A 19,314-nucleotide genomic window follows, 5' to 3' on the forward strand; every position below is an offset into this window, starting at 1 on the left:
AACAATAGAGTTGAGGCTGAGCCAATATTTATTCGCCATAATCTTGCTTGCCCACCCACCTCGTGACCTGACGTCGTATTTGTTGTTAGGTTTGGATATATATAATAGCGACAGGAGAGGAAAGGTTTATTCGACGTTTCGACCGGAGTCCGGCACACACGTGCACATATACATACATACACACATACAGGCACGTAGGCAAGAGGGGGGCCCGGGGGGCCCGGCCCCCCCCCGAAATTCGTCCAGCCTTTTATATTCCCGGACAACATTTTTTTTTCTTTTTGCCATGAAAAGACTTTCTTTCGAATAATTAGGCCTTGGCCCCCCCCCCCCCCCCGAAAAAAAATCCTGGCTACGTGCCTGCACACATACATACATGCGTCTGTGCCGTAGTTGTCTTCTTGGTGTCCCTGTTGTGTATTGAGCCCCCTTTTTTGAATTTAATAGTAATAATAATAATAATAATTATTATTATATCTGGGGTTTAACCACGATATGCTTATGAGGGACGCCGTAGTGGATGGCTCCGGAAATTTCTGCTACTTGGGGTTCTTTAACGTGCACCTATAATTTTTTGTTTTTTTTTTTATAAATCTATGTATACGGACGTCAAACATTTTTGCCTCCATCGAAAATGCAGCCTTTCTGCATTTTCTGCATTTAAGATGAATCGTTACCAACTAGCCCAAACGGCTGTTTTGCTACAATACGTAAAGGGCCCACTGCGTTCAAGAAAGCAACATAAATTCATGGCTGCGCAGCGCGCATTATGGTAGCGACGCGATTTCAATACTCCACAAACATGTTTAGCGCGAATGAGACACGATAGACCGGTGACGGTTCTAGAGCCTTTATGCGAAAAAGCAGAAAGAAACCGGCCTGACAAAAAAAAAATATTTCAACTCTAGTACTGATATTTTCGGCTGCTGGATCATTCTTTCAGAACAGTGCTTTAGTTTGGCATAAAATAAAGGAAGGATGGATTGTCACAAAGAATTGTTATATCAGCAGCAGTAGCGTAGCTTGGGGGGGGAGGGGGGGGTTGTAAACCTTTCGATTTTGCATGCGTATATATACGCAAACATATACAAACACACACGCGGACATGCATAAACTATCATTGACCCCCCCCCCCCCCCCCCAAAAAAAAAAAGCATTCTGGCTACACTACTGATCAGCAGAAGTGAAATCGATGTTTTGGGCTGGTTTTGTGCGATGGAACTTTATACTCGCGGACAACTTTTTTTGGCAATGAAGGTAAGGCTACGGGGGCGGAGCTTACTGCACATGTACTGCTCCGCGAAGTAGTCCGGTTCGGCGCGCGTTTCGAACTTAGTTTTGGTTTGTGAACCTTCCGTATCTTCTGTAACTGGCTGTTTGATTATTCGAGTGGCCGTCACAGGCTTAGGCAGCCATTTGGTAGTGAAATTGGTCACAAGCTGCTTCGGCGAGTAGTCGGAAAAACTAGATTGTGACGAAGACGCCATTTTGACTGTGAGGTGCACGTAAATGGTGTGACGTTTTCACACGCGCAAAAACGCGAAATGAAACTGCATAAAGTTAAACAATATAAATATATCCTTGATGCGTGCTGAGCCTGTTTTCAAACAGCGTCCCGTAGAAAATACAGTAATTTTTTTTTTTTCACGCAGAAAACACGGACGCAATTGCGGGACTACATTCTTCAGCGGTAGCACACGCGTAGTTCTGCTCTGTAGCCTTCCCTTCATTGCCAAGAGAAGTTGTCCGCGAGATAGAAGAGCGGACGCGTAGCGCTTTCCGTGTGCGAACTAAGGTTGATGACGAACCCGCGCCTTCTCTCCTCCGTTTTCAGCAAGGAACAGCGAAACTTATCAGATCACGTGGACATAGTGCGGGAATCTCCAAGTGGCGGCGCCACCAGTGTTTCGTTTTTACGTCATAATTTTATGGCCGTCCCCAGTCTTCCATGAGTCTTCTGCTTGTTATTCCAGGAATGTAACCTGCCCGTGTACCTTGACGTAGCACTTTCCTTTTTAAACGAAACTTGGGAATCCGCCCGAGCATGGCGTAATTTACGTGGCTACGTTGTGTCACTCCACAAGGAAACGCGGCCGCCGTTATCGCTGTTTATCGGCGGTCACGAGACGGGCCGCGATTACGCTCCGTTGTGTGTGTGGCGCCTCGGCGATGTGTTTGCCGGCGGCATCACAGAGCGAGGGATAAGACAGTGATAACGGCCGCTCGTTCGACGTCCCCTGACGGATGTCACTGGTCGGCCGCTGATCGGTGTAGGAGCCCTGACACTGACCTTTCAGTTCGCGCCCAAATTCACGTTTCTAATAATAATTGTTGGGGTTTTACGTCACAAAACCACTATCTGAATATGAGGGACGCCGTAATGGAGGGCTCCGGAAATTTCGACCACATTGGGTACCTTAACGTGCACCTAAATCTAAGTACACGGGCCTCTAGCATTTCGTCACCATCAGCTACCGCGGCCGGGATTCGATCCCGCGACCTTCGGGTGAGCTTTCGAGCACCGTAACCACTAGACCATCGTGGCGGGTAAACGTATGTTTCTCTGTCATGCACGCGAGAAGTGAGGGAAGGCTGTTGTGGTACCTTGGCCATTTCCAGGTTTATGCCGACCGCCTCGATTTCGTAAACTGGCGGTACGTTGGGCTGCTCCGCAAAACGTCGTCGTTGCAAGCCTAAATGGCAGCACGAATGCTGCCATTTGCAGCGAATGCTTATGCAGGATTCTGTTTTTTCGAGGTTGTGGTGGAGGGATGTGTTGGTAGGTTTGATATGTGTATGTAATATGGGAAATAATCGGGGTTGGGGGTGAGGGAGGGAGTGTCAGGCGGTTGGTTCCTCTGAAAGGGGTGTAGGTTAAACCACCAGTTAGGTCGCATAGGTTTTACTTGTGCCTGGGTGGAGTGACTTAGCCAGCATTGAGGGGGAGAGTTAAGCTGAACAAACTCCACTGAGAGTGATGCGCATGCACACGCACATCTCTTTTCATCGGAATTTGGAAGTTTGTTTATGCAAGGTTTCTTCCAACATTACGCTACATGTGTAAAACAAAATGCAGCCACAAATTAGGGCTGCTGACGTGTACGGCCCGGGGTGGAGGTGCACAACCCCGCCCCCTCCCCCCAAGTGACGCTTCCGCACTGGATACAGTGAACATGGAAAAAAACATAGTGCTGACTTCCTGCAGCCTTGTTGTTTGTTTAAATTCTGAGAGTTTGTTAGTAGGTACAGAGACAAACAATATTGTAGCCAATATAGTAAAAAAACAATGAAGAAGAAATGGCAGCATACTATCGTGGAGTTTAGGCATGCACTAACTACCTATTTTGCTATTTGCTTGTGGGTGTTTAATCCTAATATTTCTCCCTTAATGAACCTATGCAAACATGTTAATGTATTCCTATTAAACAATAATGAATGCGAAAGAATTTCCGTGCTGCAAGACTTGTACATTCTTTACAACATGCAGTTTTCTTTTTTTGTTGTTGTTGTTGCTCTGTGTAATAAGGTAAATACATAATTTCATTATTTTGGTATAGCTTACATTGAGGGATGGTGCATGCCCGTTTTATCTGCAGTAAATGCAATGTTGAGGCACACACTCTCACTTTCTGACCAGTAATGATCCTCCTATCTGTGGCAAATGTAGGGGGGGGGGGGCACTAACTGCCCACTGCATCTTACTGAGATGTTGCCATTTAGAAGCACAAGGAAAAAAATGTCTTCAGTTAGCATATAGGCAAAGTATTTGTCAGTATTAACAAGTAAAAGTGGAACCCATTATTATTCCTTGACTTAGAACCCTTATTCGACACGAGTTCTATTTTAAGCTATTTAAATGCAAACATTCCATGTCACAGCAACAGATCCATAGAGCAGCCGCTCAAGAGAGGCTGCTGCTGCGGCACTTTCAGTTAGGCACAAGTCTCTCTGTTATTGTGTTCAAGGGCCATGTAGGGGCTGTAGTGTCACACTGGAACACTGTTGTTATTTTTAATATTTCTTCATTGAGACCATAACACCTCACTATATCTATCATACTTTTGGTGGTGGTGAAACTTTATTGACAGGAAACTTGTTCACTGTAATATTTGTGTGTGTGTATGTACGTGGGAACCATCGTTAAAGGCGCAACACCACACAACACAAGAGAAGACCAGACGAGCACAGGCGCAAACTAACAACTGATTTATTGAAGGCAGATCTCCAGGCATATATACCAACAGGCTGCGCAGGCGCAACGTCACAACAATCCTCGGAAAACATCAAAAAACATCAAAAATATCGCGAAAGAAAATCAATTTCAGCTGTGTGTACACACACGCACACACACACACACACACACGTAACTATATATATATAGTTAAAAAAATTCAGGCACGTAGGAAAAATTGTTCTGTAAAGGACTGACGTTTCAGTCGAGGGACCGGCCTTCGTCGGAGGCCGGTCCTGTGGCCGAAATCTTCAACGAAGGTCGCCCTGCGGCCGAAACGTCAGTCCTTTACAGAACAATTTTTCCTACGTGCTTGATTTTTTTAAACATTTACTTCCGGGTCCTTTGTTAGCACTTCATTGTTTTAGGGGCGAAGCTCCTCTTAGTCTAACCTTGTCACGTCTCCGTTGTCCGGCGTAACCACCTTTGCAAACTGCCCACCATTTCGTCTTTGCCAACATCCCACTACTTCTTTGCAAATATCCCACTACGATTCATCACCGATCCATTACTTCACCGACCATAAAGCCGTTGTAATGAAGGGGGAACGGAAGCCACCTTTGCAAACTGCCCACTACTTTGTCTTTGCAAACATCCCACTATGACCCATCACCGATCCATCACTTCACCGACCATAAAGCCGTTATAATGAAGGGGGAACGGAAGCCACGTCTAGCTACCACTTGCGATTAATAAATTTCTTGTATAAATATATACAGTGTTTGTCACGTCTTTGATGATGTACTGGGCTATCGCTTTGATTACTGCTGGGCGAAACCACTGAAGATTTCACGGTGTAACCATGATTGCTTCAGGAGCTTCGCCCAAGCTCTTCATCATTCACCGTGGATATGCTGTGAATATGTGTGTGTGTGTGTGTGTGTGTGTGTGTGTGTGGTGTGTGTGTGTGGTGTGCGCGCGCGCGCGTGCGTGCAAGAAAAGCTGCTATGGGGTCTAGTTGGTACGACTTCATGACTATTCACACTGCCAGAAACTTCATGAAAGAATGAGTGAAAAAAGACACACACAGGGTGATGTGTGTTATTATGCATATGGCTCCTTTACAGCTAAGATGCACACAAACACATTGTAATTCAGCATTCCCAAAATATATCAGGGTGGCACTCTTTAAGCGCATTTGGTCCTTGTGCCACAAGAACTTATGTCATCAATCATGTAATGTGTATCAAGTTTGGGGCAGAATCGGGCTCACTGTAAAATGCTACCACTGCACGAAACTTCAGCCAGAATGCCATTGGCTTAGCCTGGAGATGCATTACAGCTGCTCCTGGCATTTGTATGCTCTTAGAAAGTGCTAAAGCATCAGGGCATCTATGAAAAAATTTTTCTTTGTTATTTGTATTTGTAAACAAAAAAAGCCACCGCTGCTTTTAGAATGTTGCCCTGCGAGTCAATTTAATTGCTTTCGGGAGTCCCTAATTTGAAATTGTATGCATTTTATTTTTTGTATAATGATTATTACTGCTCTTGAGCAGCCAGCATGTACTACCTCAGTGTATGTGCTGCAAACGTCACTCAGGGATGTTTCTTTGTGCAGGAATTGGAAGACTCACTTCTCAATCCCAAGAGCCTGGTTGTTCCCGATATCTGCGCTCGGCTGCTCAGGTTCATCACCCGGCAGTCCTCCGTTTTGTGAGTCCACCCTTGAAATCTGTGGTCACTGTTCCTGCTCCATGGAGTAGGCTCTGTTCCTTTAATTATACACTTGATGTATTTCCTACCATGTACTGTGGTGCTCAATATGAGTTGCAACACGGTGGCCATGGCTGAAGGGGCCCCAAGCCGACACTGTAACACCAGCAAACATGAAATCGGTTTTGCAAATATGAGTAGTCGAAACAGTGTTTACGTCACTGGTTGTTTTGTATGTCTACTGTGCAGTGTTGGCACCACTTTGACCATGGGCAGCACACGTTGCAACACGTTAAAGAACGCCAACAGACCAAGCTTAATGTGGAGTATCTCACTATGGCAAGATGCATAAACAGATTACAGCTTTGACAAATAAAACCTTGAAACTTCATTTAAGATTGGTGTAGTGTATCATATTTAGACATATAAATTCACTGTTAACTTGTGAATTTTGCCCTGAAGGGACCCTGGGAACAAGCATTCGAACTGTTGTGTTTTTTTTTACTTAAAATTAATTTTTATTTAGTTTTTACCAAAAAGCTTGCCACTTTACCCATGTGTGCTAATGAGGTTAATGCATTCACTAATAAACTTAAGTTCCTTTGTTATTACTGTTGGAAAACAGTGCCATATGAGCATGCTTATATTCATGAAATTCCACAATGGTAATTTATGTGGTAAATGCGGTAGCTAATATTGAAACTTGAGGAAGATGAGCTTCTTATTTGTCAAAAAGTGTAAGGTATCCTGCTTTGAGCAAAGCTTTGTTTTATAACAACTTTTTTTTCCTTGTCTAGAAGGCACAGCTGTGAGCTGCTGAGACTTTATTCCACTTTATTATTATTAGATTCACTTGGCAACATTGATGCAACCCTGCTTTGTAAGAGCGGAAAATACACACACACACGCACACATGTACGCACATACATTTGAACAAAATTTGTTTTGGAATAAATGGTGCTAAAACGTACGTCATGTATGAAATACCGGCCTATATTTCAGCCGTCATGTATTGTTTCAAATATTGCATGTCATTGCACCGACCATTTAGTTCCACTTATCGTTATGTTATTTCACACTCTTTTTGCAACTTGTGTTTGCCTCTTTTTCTAAATTCAGCATGTTTTGTTTTACCCTTGTGTTAAATAAACTGACGATAATTTAGCAGCCAGGCATGAACAATTATGTGTGGCTCTTGCTCTTGCAGCTTACTAATTGGTGGTGGTTTACTTTGCTACATGTTAACCTGCTACACTTAAACGTCAATTGATAAAGCTTACGACAGTGTAGCTGTATTGACCAGGAACTTTTTATTGCATTAAATCTCATTAGAAGTGGAATGTGTAAAATACATATTGCCTTGTTTTTTCATTGTTATAAAAAGATAGATTCTTATTCCTCAGCATAAGAAAGCTGACATTCCTATAATTTAGAGTGGCAGTGCATGTTTAGATATAGTGCAACATACTACTAAGCCTTATAATCTAGATTGAGTAAACGAGCAGCGCAACGGACAAGGACAGAGGAACGTAACAACACACAGCGCTGTGTGTTGTTACCTTCCTCTGTCCTTGTCTGTTGCGCTGCTCGTTTATTCAATTATGATCTACCAACTTGCCCAAGTTTCCACGCTCTATATCTAGAATCAGGGTCAACCTTAAGAAGTGGACACTGGCTATACATAGGGACAGCTTTCTGTGGCTATGCGACCAAAGCTGCTAAGCAAAAGTGCATGGGTCGTAGCACCTCTGGATGTAGCTCCAAATCCGAACTTCCACTTTGACAACATCAATGCAACAACTTGCTCAAATTTTCAGACATGTCACAATAATATTGTGACATGCTCTTTAGCATGTCACATCGAAGTGTTTAGGGTAGGCTGCAGCTACAACTTACGACAACTAGCTGCATCAGGAAATCAGCAACATGCACATTTTCACTATGTTGTGGAAGTACTGCTACTTTACCACATTATTGTAGCGAAAGACACACCAGTGGGAAATTCACTGCATGCGCACATATCGAGCGTGTTATGCGTACGGTGTGTTGTAGTCACAGGAATATGACTAACCAAAGTTGATGAAATAAAAAGACAGGCAGTCTATGTATATTTGATCTGGATGTTACGGCTCGCCTGACGATATTTGTCCTGAACACAATGCTGGTTGTTAGAAGCCCAGTACTGGCACTTCCAGAACTAGAAGTGATGTCGAGTCATTCGGACAACTTCTGCAAATTCGTACATTTGCGGTAGCTCCACACCAGTAGCATTCAATGCCTAGCCACAGAATGTCGTCCCCGATATTAGAAAATCGCCACTGTGCTGCTGAAACTTCTTTGCTCGTTTTCCTTAAATATTTCTTTTTTGTTGCACTATCCATTTTGCTTTGCTGCCTACTCATTTTTCCTTCCAGTTGTCTTCCTTATTTTCTAATTTCTCCCTAACTTCCAGGTGTGATCCCTAGTGGTCTTCCCCCTTTCCCCACTAGTTCTCCCTGCTGCCTGCTTGTTCCCCGCAACATGGCTTGCTCACTAACGCCCAGGTGCAAGGGTTGACGACCGAGTGAACAGAAGCATTCGCACTTCAAAACAAGAAGTACTTACCCACTTCCTTGGCACCATTTTCTGTTAACTAGTAAAAACACTTTAATGCAGAGAAACACAGAACCAAACCACATTTAATTTTTTTTAAATTACGTACCGTATAGATTCGTGTAAGAGTGGCACTTTTTTTTTTTTTTCATTTTTGACAAGCTGCAGCTCTTGCATGAGACTAGGCCATTTGGCCTAATTTTTCAGATTACGAGCATGCAATCAGCGTAATCATGATTTCTCACCACCACAAACGCAAATGCTACAGATTCATTCATGGGTGCCTCACTATTGGCTACATGTCCTTGCCATCACTGCCGCTGCTTCTTGCGCTCGGTTAGCCAGCACATTCGGGATTACGTCACCGTAGGTGCCATCCTTGACATTAGGTATTTCTGCCATTTTAATGCTGTGCAAAATTGTTTGAAATATGGTGATTGAAATATGGGAATACCCAGGCTGGAATTTCTTTTCATAGATTTTTCTATTCGTTGTAGTTACCTACCTTATTATCCAGATTTTAGGCTGCCACATTGGGACTGTGGCCCCTGTACTGGTATTGACCTTACATGAGTCTATACGGCATTTGCAGTTATCTCGTGTGTTATGTGCCTCCTTAGGTTGCAGCAGTGAGTCTAAAAATACCTGAACACCTAATGGCTGCTATACGATAGCTTTAAAGTGAATCTTTTGAAGTCAAGCTACATTTATACAGGCACAAGGATATCAGTAGCTCATATTTAACATTGGCGAGAAGTCAGATGACTGCTCTTTGTGTGTCACTATAACAGTCATTATGAATGGTAGAAAACATTGAGCATTTAAGTCACAAAGAATTTGGTCAAATTAATTGTGAGCAGCACTGTTTTATTATACAGTTGCTTTCCAAACATACAAAATTTTTTATGATGTCACATTGTGCTGACAAGTAAATGATCTTGAATTAAAGTGCCAATAGATGATTGTACCATTTAGTGGTGCCAAAGCTTGCTACTGGTACGAAAGGAATACTGATGGTACTGGTACATATGCTAAAGGGACATTTACATTTGTGATTGTATGTATCATGCACATTAGCCGTTAAGAGCACCTATAGGCAGGGTGCTGTATTCTTTGAATTGACTTCAACCTGTGATGCGTTCCACACCATGAATGCATGGTTGGCACGGCACTCAGTGAGTGTGAGCAAGGTTTGTCCGTTTTCTGAGTCATGCATTTGATTGCACTGCTTGACGCTTATGAAAAACAGCAAGCTTTACCCACAAGCAGCAGAAATGTTTATTTACAGTTAATGTTTACACTTTGAATACGAGTATTAGATTACTGAAGGCAAGTTACATTAAGGCCTAGAAAGCTGAGCGTAAAATAGTAAAGAGCAGTGGCAAACGTTGTTTGTTTTCACACCTCATATGAGCAAGGAAGGAACGGAGAAAAAAAGCTGCCTGTCGAGGGTTTGTGGGAGAGAGAGAGAGGGTTTCGACGCGACACTTGTGACAGCCACCTGCCTGGGCAGCAGCAGCAGCACACATCGTGTAAGGGGCATTCTGCGATTGAGACCCCCACTGCAGCTGTTTTGCCTAACACGGCTGAATGCCTTTGCCATTTATGTATTCATGGAGCCCCCCCCCCCTTCCATTTCTGGCCCGTTTTTACGCATGGTTAACCGCAGTTGTTGGGACAGGCAGAACGCATGCGCCAGTTGCGCATGCTGCTGTTTCACCCTGCAAAAATATAAAGGGGGCAAAATCTGATGTGCCTGCTGCTTAGGAGCCCGAGAGCTTTCCTTGTGTTTGTTTGAGAAATACTTTCTCAAAGAAAACCCTTCCAAATATCATCCTTGTAGGTCCTTGTAAATGCCAGAATTTGATGTTCTAGATTTCAATGCCTGTATTAAATTTAAACGAAGCTGCATTGATGCAGCAAGGAGCATGGGAGGCAAAGCATAGCTAATGTTACTGCAGACTATGTGGATGTGAGCAGCTGCAGTTATAATGTTTCTTTAGCGAGTTGCATTTCTGGGGCTTTTTTGTGGTGTCTGTAATACTGCTAGGTTTCAGAACTGGGATAAGAGGAAGAAAATACATTCTTCATTGGTAATGAAAGGGTGTTATCACAAGTTTGAGGCTGTCAGATTGCTTAGACATTTATAGCGATGCACATCAGTGGACCTATGTGTAAATAGTGTACATACTAGTGCAGTTATATAGAATGCAAAAGGCTGTTCTGTAAGGACTGTTATCACAGTTAAGGGTTTTCAAGGCAGGATGCTGGACTGAAGTAATTTTAGGGGCACAAAGAGCTACGTGATGCTTTTTTCCACTCATTATTCCATAGTTGTTAGTGTGCCCACTGATGCAGGCACGAGAGTGAGACAGACATGGTAGTGTCTCCCTTATTTTGTTATGATGATTTCAAAAAAAAAAGAAAATGCCGAATTATGCTCTGGATGCGCAAATAAGTTTATCTTCCTGTGAGAGAAATCTTTTTAGCCTCTCAAGAAGGTGCGAGATGGTAATACACATGATGACCTCTTCATTCCTAAAACTGATATTTGCTTGTCCAGTGTGCATGCTGCTTGCTTGCATTTTCTTTTTTATTCAAGTTTTTTTCTTGGTGGTGGTGCTGGTGGTCTGGCGTGAATGCTTTTCATTTTGTTTTGATCTGCGAATAATCGCTCGAGGAATTCAGCTGGTGTTGTGTCCACGTCTGGACGAAGGAGTATTGCAGTCTTTGCATTCTTAAGTGACAATTCCTGCTCAGTAAGCTGTCTTTTCATATGCACTTTTATTAAGACAGATTATTTATTAAGGCAGACAGATTAAGCTTCATGCTGGGGCTGCTAGCCCCAGCGTGAAACTTAAAGCTTACAAGACGATCATATGCCCAGCTCTGGAATAGTCTAGTATAATTTGGGACCCTCGCTAACAATACCAAATCATATAACTGTAACGTGTTCAGAAATTGGCAGCAAGATTCATTTACTCCTTAACGACAAACGCAATCCGCAACAGCCCTGCTAACAAGGGCAAGACTACAAACACTAAATGTCAAGAAAAAAATTGCCCGCTTAAAATTCCTTTATCAGCTGTCAGGTGGTAAATTCAGTCTGGACTCTTCGTTGTACCTGCTCTCACCTGGAAGAAATTCTCGTCACCCCAAACACTGTCATGTCTATTTTCCCTATAACTTGCGAGTTGATGTGCATATTCATTTCTTGTTCGTACAATAACTGAATAGAATAGCCTTAGTCCGGAAGTTTTCAGTGGCGTTGATAGCTAGGCTTCTTTTGAACCAAATCTGGAGTTGTATTTTTCATGAGTTATAATTACTTGGTTAATTATTTTTCCTCCTGTGGAGTATTGTATTTCACAGTGATAGACTTCACTGTATTGTATGTGCAAACACCACCCTGTAACAGCCCGTACGGGCTTACAGTATTCTAAACAAATAAATAAAAATAAAATTTTATGAGCTATGGACACCTTGGGAATATTACTTGTGTTACGTGCATATATGTGTTTTAAGTCTGTAATAGTTATTTGCGACACACAGTGCACCACCTCATCTGTCAGAGTGTCACAACCACACGCTTTAACATTCAGGAAGAGGATTTCTTTGAAATGAGATGAAGTGTAAATGTCGACATCACAGTTTTAGGCTATTGCATAACACCTTCATAGGGAGGATGTCATTGCTGAAGCTGTGTGAAACCACTCACCATATTGGTCCTAGAAGTACAGAAGTATGCATGAGAATTACAAATTCATGGGCATTGTCATTGTTTGCACAGAGAAACGGCAAGTTGTGCTTGAATTTGACATTGATAATGATCTATTTGCTTGGGCTGTTTGGGTGTTGTGGTGTGTCTTTGGTGATTGCTGTGTGCGACACTGAACAAACAGCTGAAGTTGGACATTTTGTGTTGAGAAATTTGCCATGTTTCTGCACTTGATCAGTTTCTTGTCATTTCACGTGTCAAAACGTTAGAACAAAATGAGCTTAGTATGCAAGACGATATAGTATGTGTGAGTTAATTGTAGAACTACTAGGAATTGTTTTGCCCAATTTAGCCTGCATGTTCACTTTGAAGGATTAGCATCACGTATAGAGATGTGCAATATTATGCTTAAGAACTTCAGCACCTAATATTGAAGAGTGCACATGATCCCTTCCCTTTCCTGTTTGGCCCTCAGGATCTCCAATTTTGACGAAAGTCTTTGTGAACTCCTGCAAGAAAAGGAAGTTCAATTCACAAAGGGACCCTGGAGAGACCTCTCTCCAGGAGACAAGGTGTGTTCATATTTTGTGCATCTGTTGTTCAGACATTGCCTTCTGCAGTTAGAACAGCTGCAGAATAAATTAAGCCCTTGTTATCCTTAGAAGTGGTTGTCAGATGTCCCTAATGGTGATTCACTGCAAATGAAAATGGCACGTCTTACTAGCATTAAACTTCATTGCACAAAATTGTCACATGAATAGCTACTCGTGGCAACCAAAGAACAGCTTGGTCAAATGGGCTAGTGAAGTTGGCGAGCAGTGATGGTACCTCTGAGCACAACAGGGTGGGATTAGCTTTATTGGTGATGGCAAATGACCCTGCCATCATGGTGGAGCACATGTGATAAATGCATGAAGCTTCTTAATGTACAAGTGTTGGGTGTTTTATTGTAGTACTATATATTTAGCTTTGCTGTTTAGAGCTTTGCTGTTTAGAGACGAAATTTTCAGCGATAACACTGGAAGGTTCGGTGACTGATGTATAAGATGACGCCTTGCATAGGTGATCAGATTACTCGATGGCCGACGACTGTTCTTGCCGCTATCAATGTACAGCTTGTAGCGCTTATATTTTGAGTTTTCATTTTTCGGACACGATTTTGCCCAAATAAAGAGTCCCGTATTTCCCAGTCTTGCTGCAGTCTTCTTCACTATCACAACCATGTGACAATATTACCAACCTAAAATGTCTCGGTACAGCTTGATCTGTCGAGTTTTTTTGAGACTTCGTGATAGCTCTGGTATTCTGTTTAGATACATCTGGGTACAGCTCGCCATAGTTGAAGCGAATTCATAGCCAGTATATTGTCTCTCTGCTACTGGCATTTGTCTTTAATCCGTCTTGTATGTCGTAACTATATATTTAAGGAAGAAACACGAAACAGGGCTGTGGTCTCAAAGGAGGCCTGCAACCACAGTTGTGCTATCTATAATTTGATTTGAGGCTTCTACCTGCATTGCAATAAGTTTTCTGGAAAGAGTTTAGGTGAAAGCCCAATCATGTGTATTGCGCTTTATTTAGAGTACATTCATGGCTCCAGCATCACTGTGTGATTTTGATTGCGGCCATTGCCTTCCCCATCCTCTCTTGAATAGCTTTTATTTTTTAAATAGCGTTCTTGCTGTACAGCAAATATTTTTGCTAGTCAGCGTAGCTAACAGTTATGGTTATCCTTTCGTTGGCGACCCACACAGAATCTGTGCTGCATATTGTAGCATGTCGTTACCTTGAAGGCAATGTCACACTAGGCTATAGCTTGAACAACACCATCTGTGAACACCTTGTTGTTCACCCCTTGACGCCAAAATGACAAGACAGAAGTTCAGGTGTAGGTGGAGGTTTGAAGCGATGAGAAATCGGTGAACGGGGAATGTTATTGATAATCCGTCAGGTTCGCCTAGGGCTGGGTTTGGTTTAGTTTGTGCACGTTGTATATGTGTGGAAACTAAGTTGATAGTCAGCGCCATGTTGCCTCTGTTTCTTTGCCTTTCGTCTATGTCTGTTGTGCCGTAGCCACAATGAATGATTTCTCATTACATATGAACGGAAGCAGTTTTCATACATAACGAAAACATACATTCTAACATGCATATGAGCTTCTTTATGGGCTTTGTATGTGTTGTTTCAGGATGTGTTTGCCAAGTTGTTGCCAAATGCAAAGATAACTGAATCACCCAAAGGCACACCACGCCTTTCCTCTTGTAGGGATTATCTGGAAGGGTGACTTCTCCATGCATGTGACCCCACCACCTTTCTTGGGGGTGTGCGTGTGTGTGCCGTTTTGCAGGTCTGGTGCTTTGCACGCCTGTTCTTCGCCGCATGTGCTTGAGTCTTCTTGCTTGTCCCCTCTCAGCTCCTGACCGTCAAGTGGCTACTGGACTATGTGTACGAGTCTCGAGAGGAAGAGCTGTCTGAATTCTTGGATGACCACTTCGACGCTGAGGATTTGGTGAGCTCTCTTTTTCTTGGCCTGCATCTTCATTCAGTTTTTTGCAGCTTAGATTCGCAGGACCATTCCCCTCTATATTGGAGCCGTTTGTTGAATGCAGTACCGCGCTTGTTGTGGCTACGAAGTTGTAATTTATCGCCTATACTATTAGTGCAGTAAAGACACGAGATCGGCACAGAGCTACAAACATGCATAGCATGCGAATATATACTATTCAGGGCCACACTACAGAGATACCAGAAACATATTGTGTTTTTCCATATTTGTAGTCAGGGCTTGAGTGTGTGTAGCTTGTACCTTGATAACATACTGGTTTCATTTTGTGGTGGCAAATCACATATATGGTGGTTCAACTTTAAACCAGCGCACAGTGACTGAACATAGGTATTTTATTTGCTGGTGAGTTAATTACTTCCACTACACGTAAAACAGCAAAAGATAAGTTACTGGGAGAATATGTGAATTTTTTTCAGCTCTTGGTTTTTGATGGCCTGTGTGCCATATCTTTAGGTTTAGCCCAAAGAAACATGTTCAGTTGTTAGTAGCACTGTGTACTCGTGCCTTCTTTTGTGTCCTCGTGTTTCTTTGCACTAAGCCTAAAGATATGCAGTACCAACTAACCCACCAGTCAGTTTTACTGTATGCTCATAATGTTGCCACCTAAATGTGTAGTGTACGTTCACCCAGTTGCACCTATTACATCCTGAAAATCATTTTGTGGGGCATGCATTAAATTACCTTGTGTCTCCCTCTTTTTTCTTTTTTTCCCCAGCGTGGCATTCGTGTAGGTCAAGACGCTCTTGACAATGTTTACTGGTATTTGGAAGGTGAGTTTGTCACTTTTTTTTCAGTAAAAAAAATGTACGGAGAGAATATTGTGGCTCATTTTGTCATTTTGTACATAAGTGCAGTTTCATAATATAGTTTTCCATATGCTTTCTGCATTATAATTGCTTTGCAAGGCTTTAAAGGGACTGACAACAGGCCAGAATGTGTGATTAGATCCTGGTGGAAATGAAAAGATGTTGAATTCACCTTTCTCACGATTCCCCCGCGCATGCGCTCTCCCCTAGAGGAAAAGTTGCGAAACGTCTCATCGTCTTGGAGGCTTTGCTTCTGGCAATGCCGGTTGTCCCGGCCCCTACCAAACCCCGACCATAACGGCAGAGGGCAGCACAGGAAAATGAAAAAGGCGGATTATAGTGACAGGTTCAAGCATCCTTCTCGCGAGCAGGGTAGGATTTATATTTTTAAATCGCATTTAAAAGTCTCAATAAACTGGTATGTCGCGCAGCCTAGCGAAAGAGCCTTGAAGCTGGATTATGGAGTCGTTCACTTTGGTGTACGTATGTAATATAGATAGATGCTTTCATGCGCACCATATTTAGCGCTCAAACTTAGCGTATATATATTATTATCCATCCCCGCTCAATTCTGTGCTGCCTACAAGGTAAAAAAAGTGGCACATTGAGAAGCGGCACTGCCTTCATGGCGACTTGTGGAACATGTCGAGCCGTAGCGAATGTGCAGCAAACCACTGCGCACGAACACGAAACGCTCTCGCGCTCGCCTCCCACTGTTTCCAGCGTGCGTTGCGTGTATACAACTCCATAATCACTGCAGATCAAAACACTTGATCATAAATGTTTGACAGCGTTTTCCGCGTTACCATACCATGGTTCGACAGTCTGACTGCTAAGCTTTCCACTACGCTAAAGAAAACAGGTACCATGAAAATTGGTTGTCAGTCCCTTTAAGAATAAAATAAGAGCCTCGAGTCATTTTTGATGTGCTCTAAATTCAGCAAAGGATTAAGCACTGCCTAGCAATAATAAAGTTGATTTGAAGTTTGGTATTTTGGGCATACGCCTTGTTTGATAGTAGATTGCAGTCCTTTGAATTAACCCCTTAAGTGCCGATTAAATTACGAAAAATTGTTCCAAATTCGCAAATATTTTTATGATGTGAAATGCTTCAGTAACATGTTCAAAACACAAAAAAACTTGCAAAAACGTTTTACGGCTTATGAAAATGCTTTATTCATCATATTTCGCATCGTCATGTAATGCCCAGGCCTGTAACCATTAAATTTTTCAGGGGGGGGGGGAGTCTATGCCCCCTCCCCCCTCCCTGGCTGCGGGCCTGGTAATACCTCACACCTGGGGCATTTGATGGGTATTCCGAAAGAAATTTTTGCAAATCCAGAAAGTATGGGTTCCATTTGACCAGGGGCGTAGGCAAGGGGAGGGGGGTGTTCGACCCCCCCCCCCCCCCGAAATTTTTCAGTTTTGCTTGCGCATACATACACGCACAAATACAAATGGACGCACGAACAAACATATAGTATGGTTGAACCCCCCTCCCCCCTAAAAAAATTTCTGGCTACGCCCCTGCATTTGACTATGCATGGACAAAATGTACTATTCCTCGATATTTCAATACAAAGATGAGGCTACCATCCTTGTGGTAGTGTTCGAAGCACGGCACTGTGCCATGTTCGTTTATACGTGCGGGAGATGCAAGGCGTGCATTTAGTTGTTTAGTGTGCAGACTCTCATTCAGCGAAAGCGGCAATCGCGGAACCCAAGCAAAAAAGTGACAATTTCTCCTGACGAGCTGAGGGTTAATAGCAGTCAAAGTGGAAAACATCAGCAGAATGTGCCATGTACTCTCACTGATTGCAGTCACAGCGGGCTTCACTTCTGGCCTCAGACATATGGAAATACCTTCAGCGGCACCGCTCCACCAGTGCTTCACTCTGTCATGATGGAGGGCATTGAGAGAGAATGTGAAAGGGAAATATAGTGGTAGCAACGTCTCCGTTCCTACTACATCTGTTAGAAAATTCGTTTGACTCTGTATTTCTGGAAGGCGTCCAACACATCCAAATGGGCCTTTAGTGAGGAGCCCTAGGTTTGGTTCAGGACTCCTTCAGTGTGAATAACCTTTATCGCGAATCGCTGCCAACTCGCCCAAACCAGTACCCTTCTTAGTAATCCTATTTTCAATTAGCGAAAGCTTGTGGAACCATACCTGGCTCGATATGCAGTGGCTGTCTTTGTGACCCATTTGTGTGGGTAGTTTACCACATAGTGCCTGTCCATGAGACCTTTTCGCTCTTGCAGACCTGCGCCTGTATCGTGAACTGTGCCCCAAGAAGCCCCAACGCAGCCGGGAGTGGGACTGTGTCTGCCTGACAGTGTCGGACTGGCAGGGCTTCCTCAAGCAGTTCCGCAAGTCCTCCAACCCGCGGGAGAAACAGTTGCACACCTTCCTCTCATCGCACCTCTTCCCCATTGTCCAGGCCCAGGCACAGGTGCGTGGAAACACCTGCTGTTTAATGGCAATAGCATTTTCTTGATTATCACAACGTATTCCAAATAGGTGAATGATCAGTCTTCTGATGTGACGTCACTCCATTCACCTTCTCATTCGTCCACATGCGCACATGCCTGTGCCCATCAGAGCAGCATGCATGTACACCAATTAAACACAAAGATCGTAAGAATGTTTCAGTGATGTTTTCGATGTTTTTCCACAACACCGATGGTTTCCTCAAGATTTTTCTTAGTTCAAGCCAGGGCATTGAGGCGTTGGGCGTGTTTTCATAACGCTGTCAGTGTGTCATTGAATTGCCGTTGTGTTATTCACATTGATAATGACAATTGACAGTAGTCAGTCTTGTTGTAATTTTTTAAATCTTGAGAGTGTTTGAAGTAGCAGTCGTGTTTTTGATAGTCATACAGGAGTGCTGCATCTTTGGAGGAAAGGGTCAGTGTTGTGAAAGTCAACTTTGTTTCTCTAGCGAAGAAAGGGCAAGGCTTTCAGGGATAAAAGCTTCTCTAGGCAGCTTGGCATAACCCCTAGGCATAACCTGGAGGCATTGATGGTTATCAACACAGTATTGACAAACACACATGCTGCAGTTTACCAAAAGACAAAACACGTAGGCTTGTCATAAGAAATAAAGCGTGGTGTGTTGAAGCATAGTTCAATAACAGAAGCAAAGACAGTCCACCACCCAAGACGAAAAAGATGTTGCATGGAAGTAAGCTCGAGCTAACCTTTACATCAGCTTTGTGGTATGTATGATAGGGGGAAGCAATGTACAATTCAGTCAACTTTATGGACTCAAATTATAATGGAATGTTTGACGTAAATGTCACAAATGTGGGGGACTGGACTGTTGTGTGACCTGTTCAAAGCCTAAAGCCAGCATTGTTGGAATGATTGAAGCAATTACTGCTCTGATATTCTCACTTAGGTTTCTGAGAACTATCTGCCATGGAAAACAAACTTGGCCAGTGGCTCTGTCTTGCATATTGTTTTTATTTATACCTGTTGGTATATGGAACTATCATATTGTTTTGGACCACCTATTGTTTAATTTCAGGTAAACATGCAGCTAAAGGAACTTGGAATGATGCAAGTCAGCTGCATGTTTGGAAACTACCATGATTTCATTTATCTGAGGTACATACCACTTATGCTGAAAATGTCAGAAATAAAGTAATATCTCAATAAACAGAACCTTAAGGGACCGGAAAAACGTGTTCTGGTTACCACTTCTCTCTCTGGGCCTATTCCCACCGATAGTCTGCTATCAATGAT

At 43.0% G+C, this 19,314-nt stretch overlaps 1 protein-coding gene across 3 annotated transcripts in view; it reads left to right on the forward strand.

Annotated features, from left to right (window-relative positions):
* Window positions 1-19,314, forward strand: part of LOC119404669 (collagen alpha-1(I) chain) — a 134,586-nt gene that overhangs the window by 76,726 nt on the left and 38,546 nt on the right. For 2 of the 3 annotated variants that reach the window (XM_037671265.2, XM_049418960.1), the window contains exons 3-7: window positions 5,790-5,884; window positions 12,670-12,766; window positions 14,608-14,703; window positions 15,476-15,530; window positions 17,829-18,019. In XM_037671265.2, coding sequence (XP_037527193.1) covers window positions 5,790-5,884; window positions 12,670-12,766; window positions 14,608-14,703; window positions 15,476-15,530; window positions 17,829-18,019 — 534 coding nt within the window. Of the gene's footprint in view, window positions 1-5,789; window positions 5,885-8,460; window positions 8,481-12,669; window positions 12,767-14,607; window positions 14,704-15,475; window positions 15,531-17,828; window positions 18,020-19,314 lie in introns of those variants that run through there. The other variant, XM_049418961.1, reaches the window with a different exon arrangement.

The sequence above is a fragment of the Rhipicephalus sanguineus genome, chromosome 9, assembly GCF_013339695.2.
Source record: "Rhipicephalus sanguineus isolate Rsan-2018 chromosome 9, BIME_Rsan_1.4, whole genome shotgun sequence".
Lineage (NCBI taxonomy): Eukaryota > Metazoa > Arthropoda > Arachnida > Ixodida > Ixodidae > Rhipicephalus > Rhipicephalus sanguineus.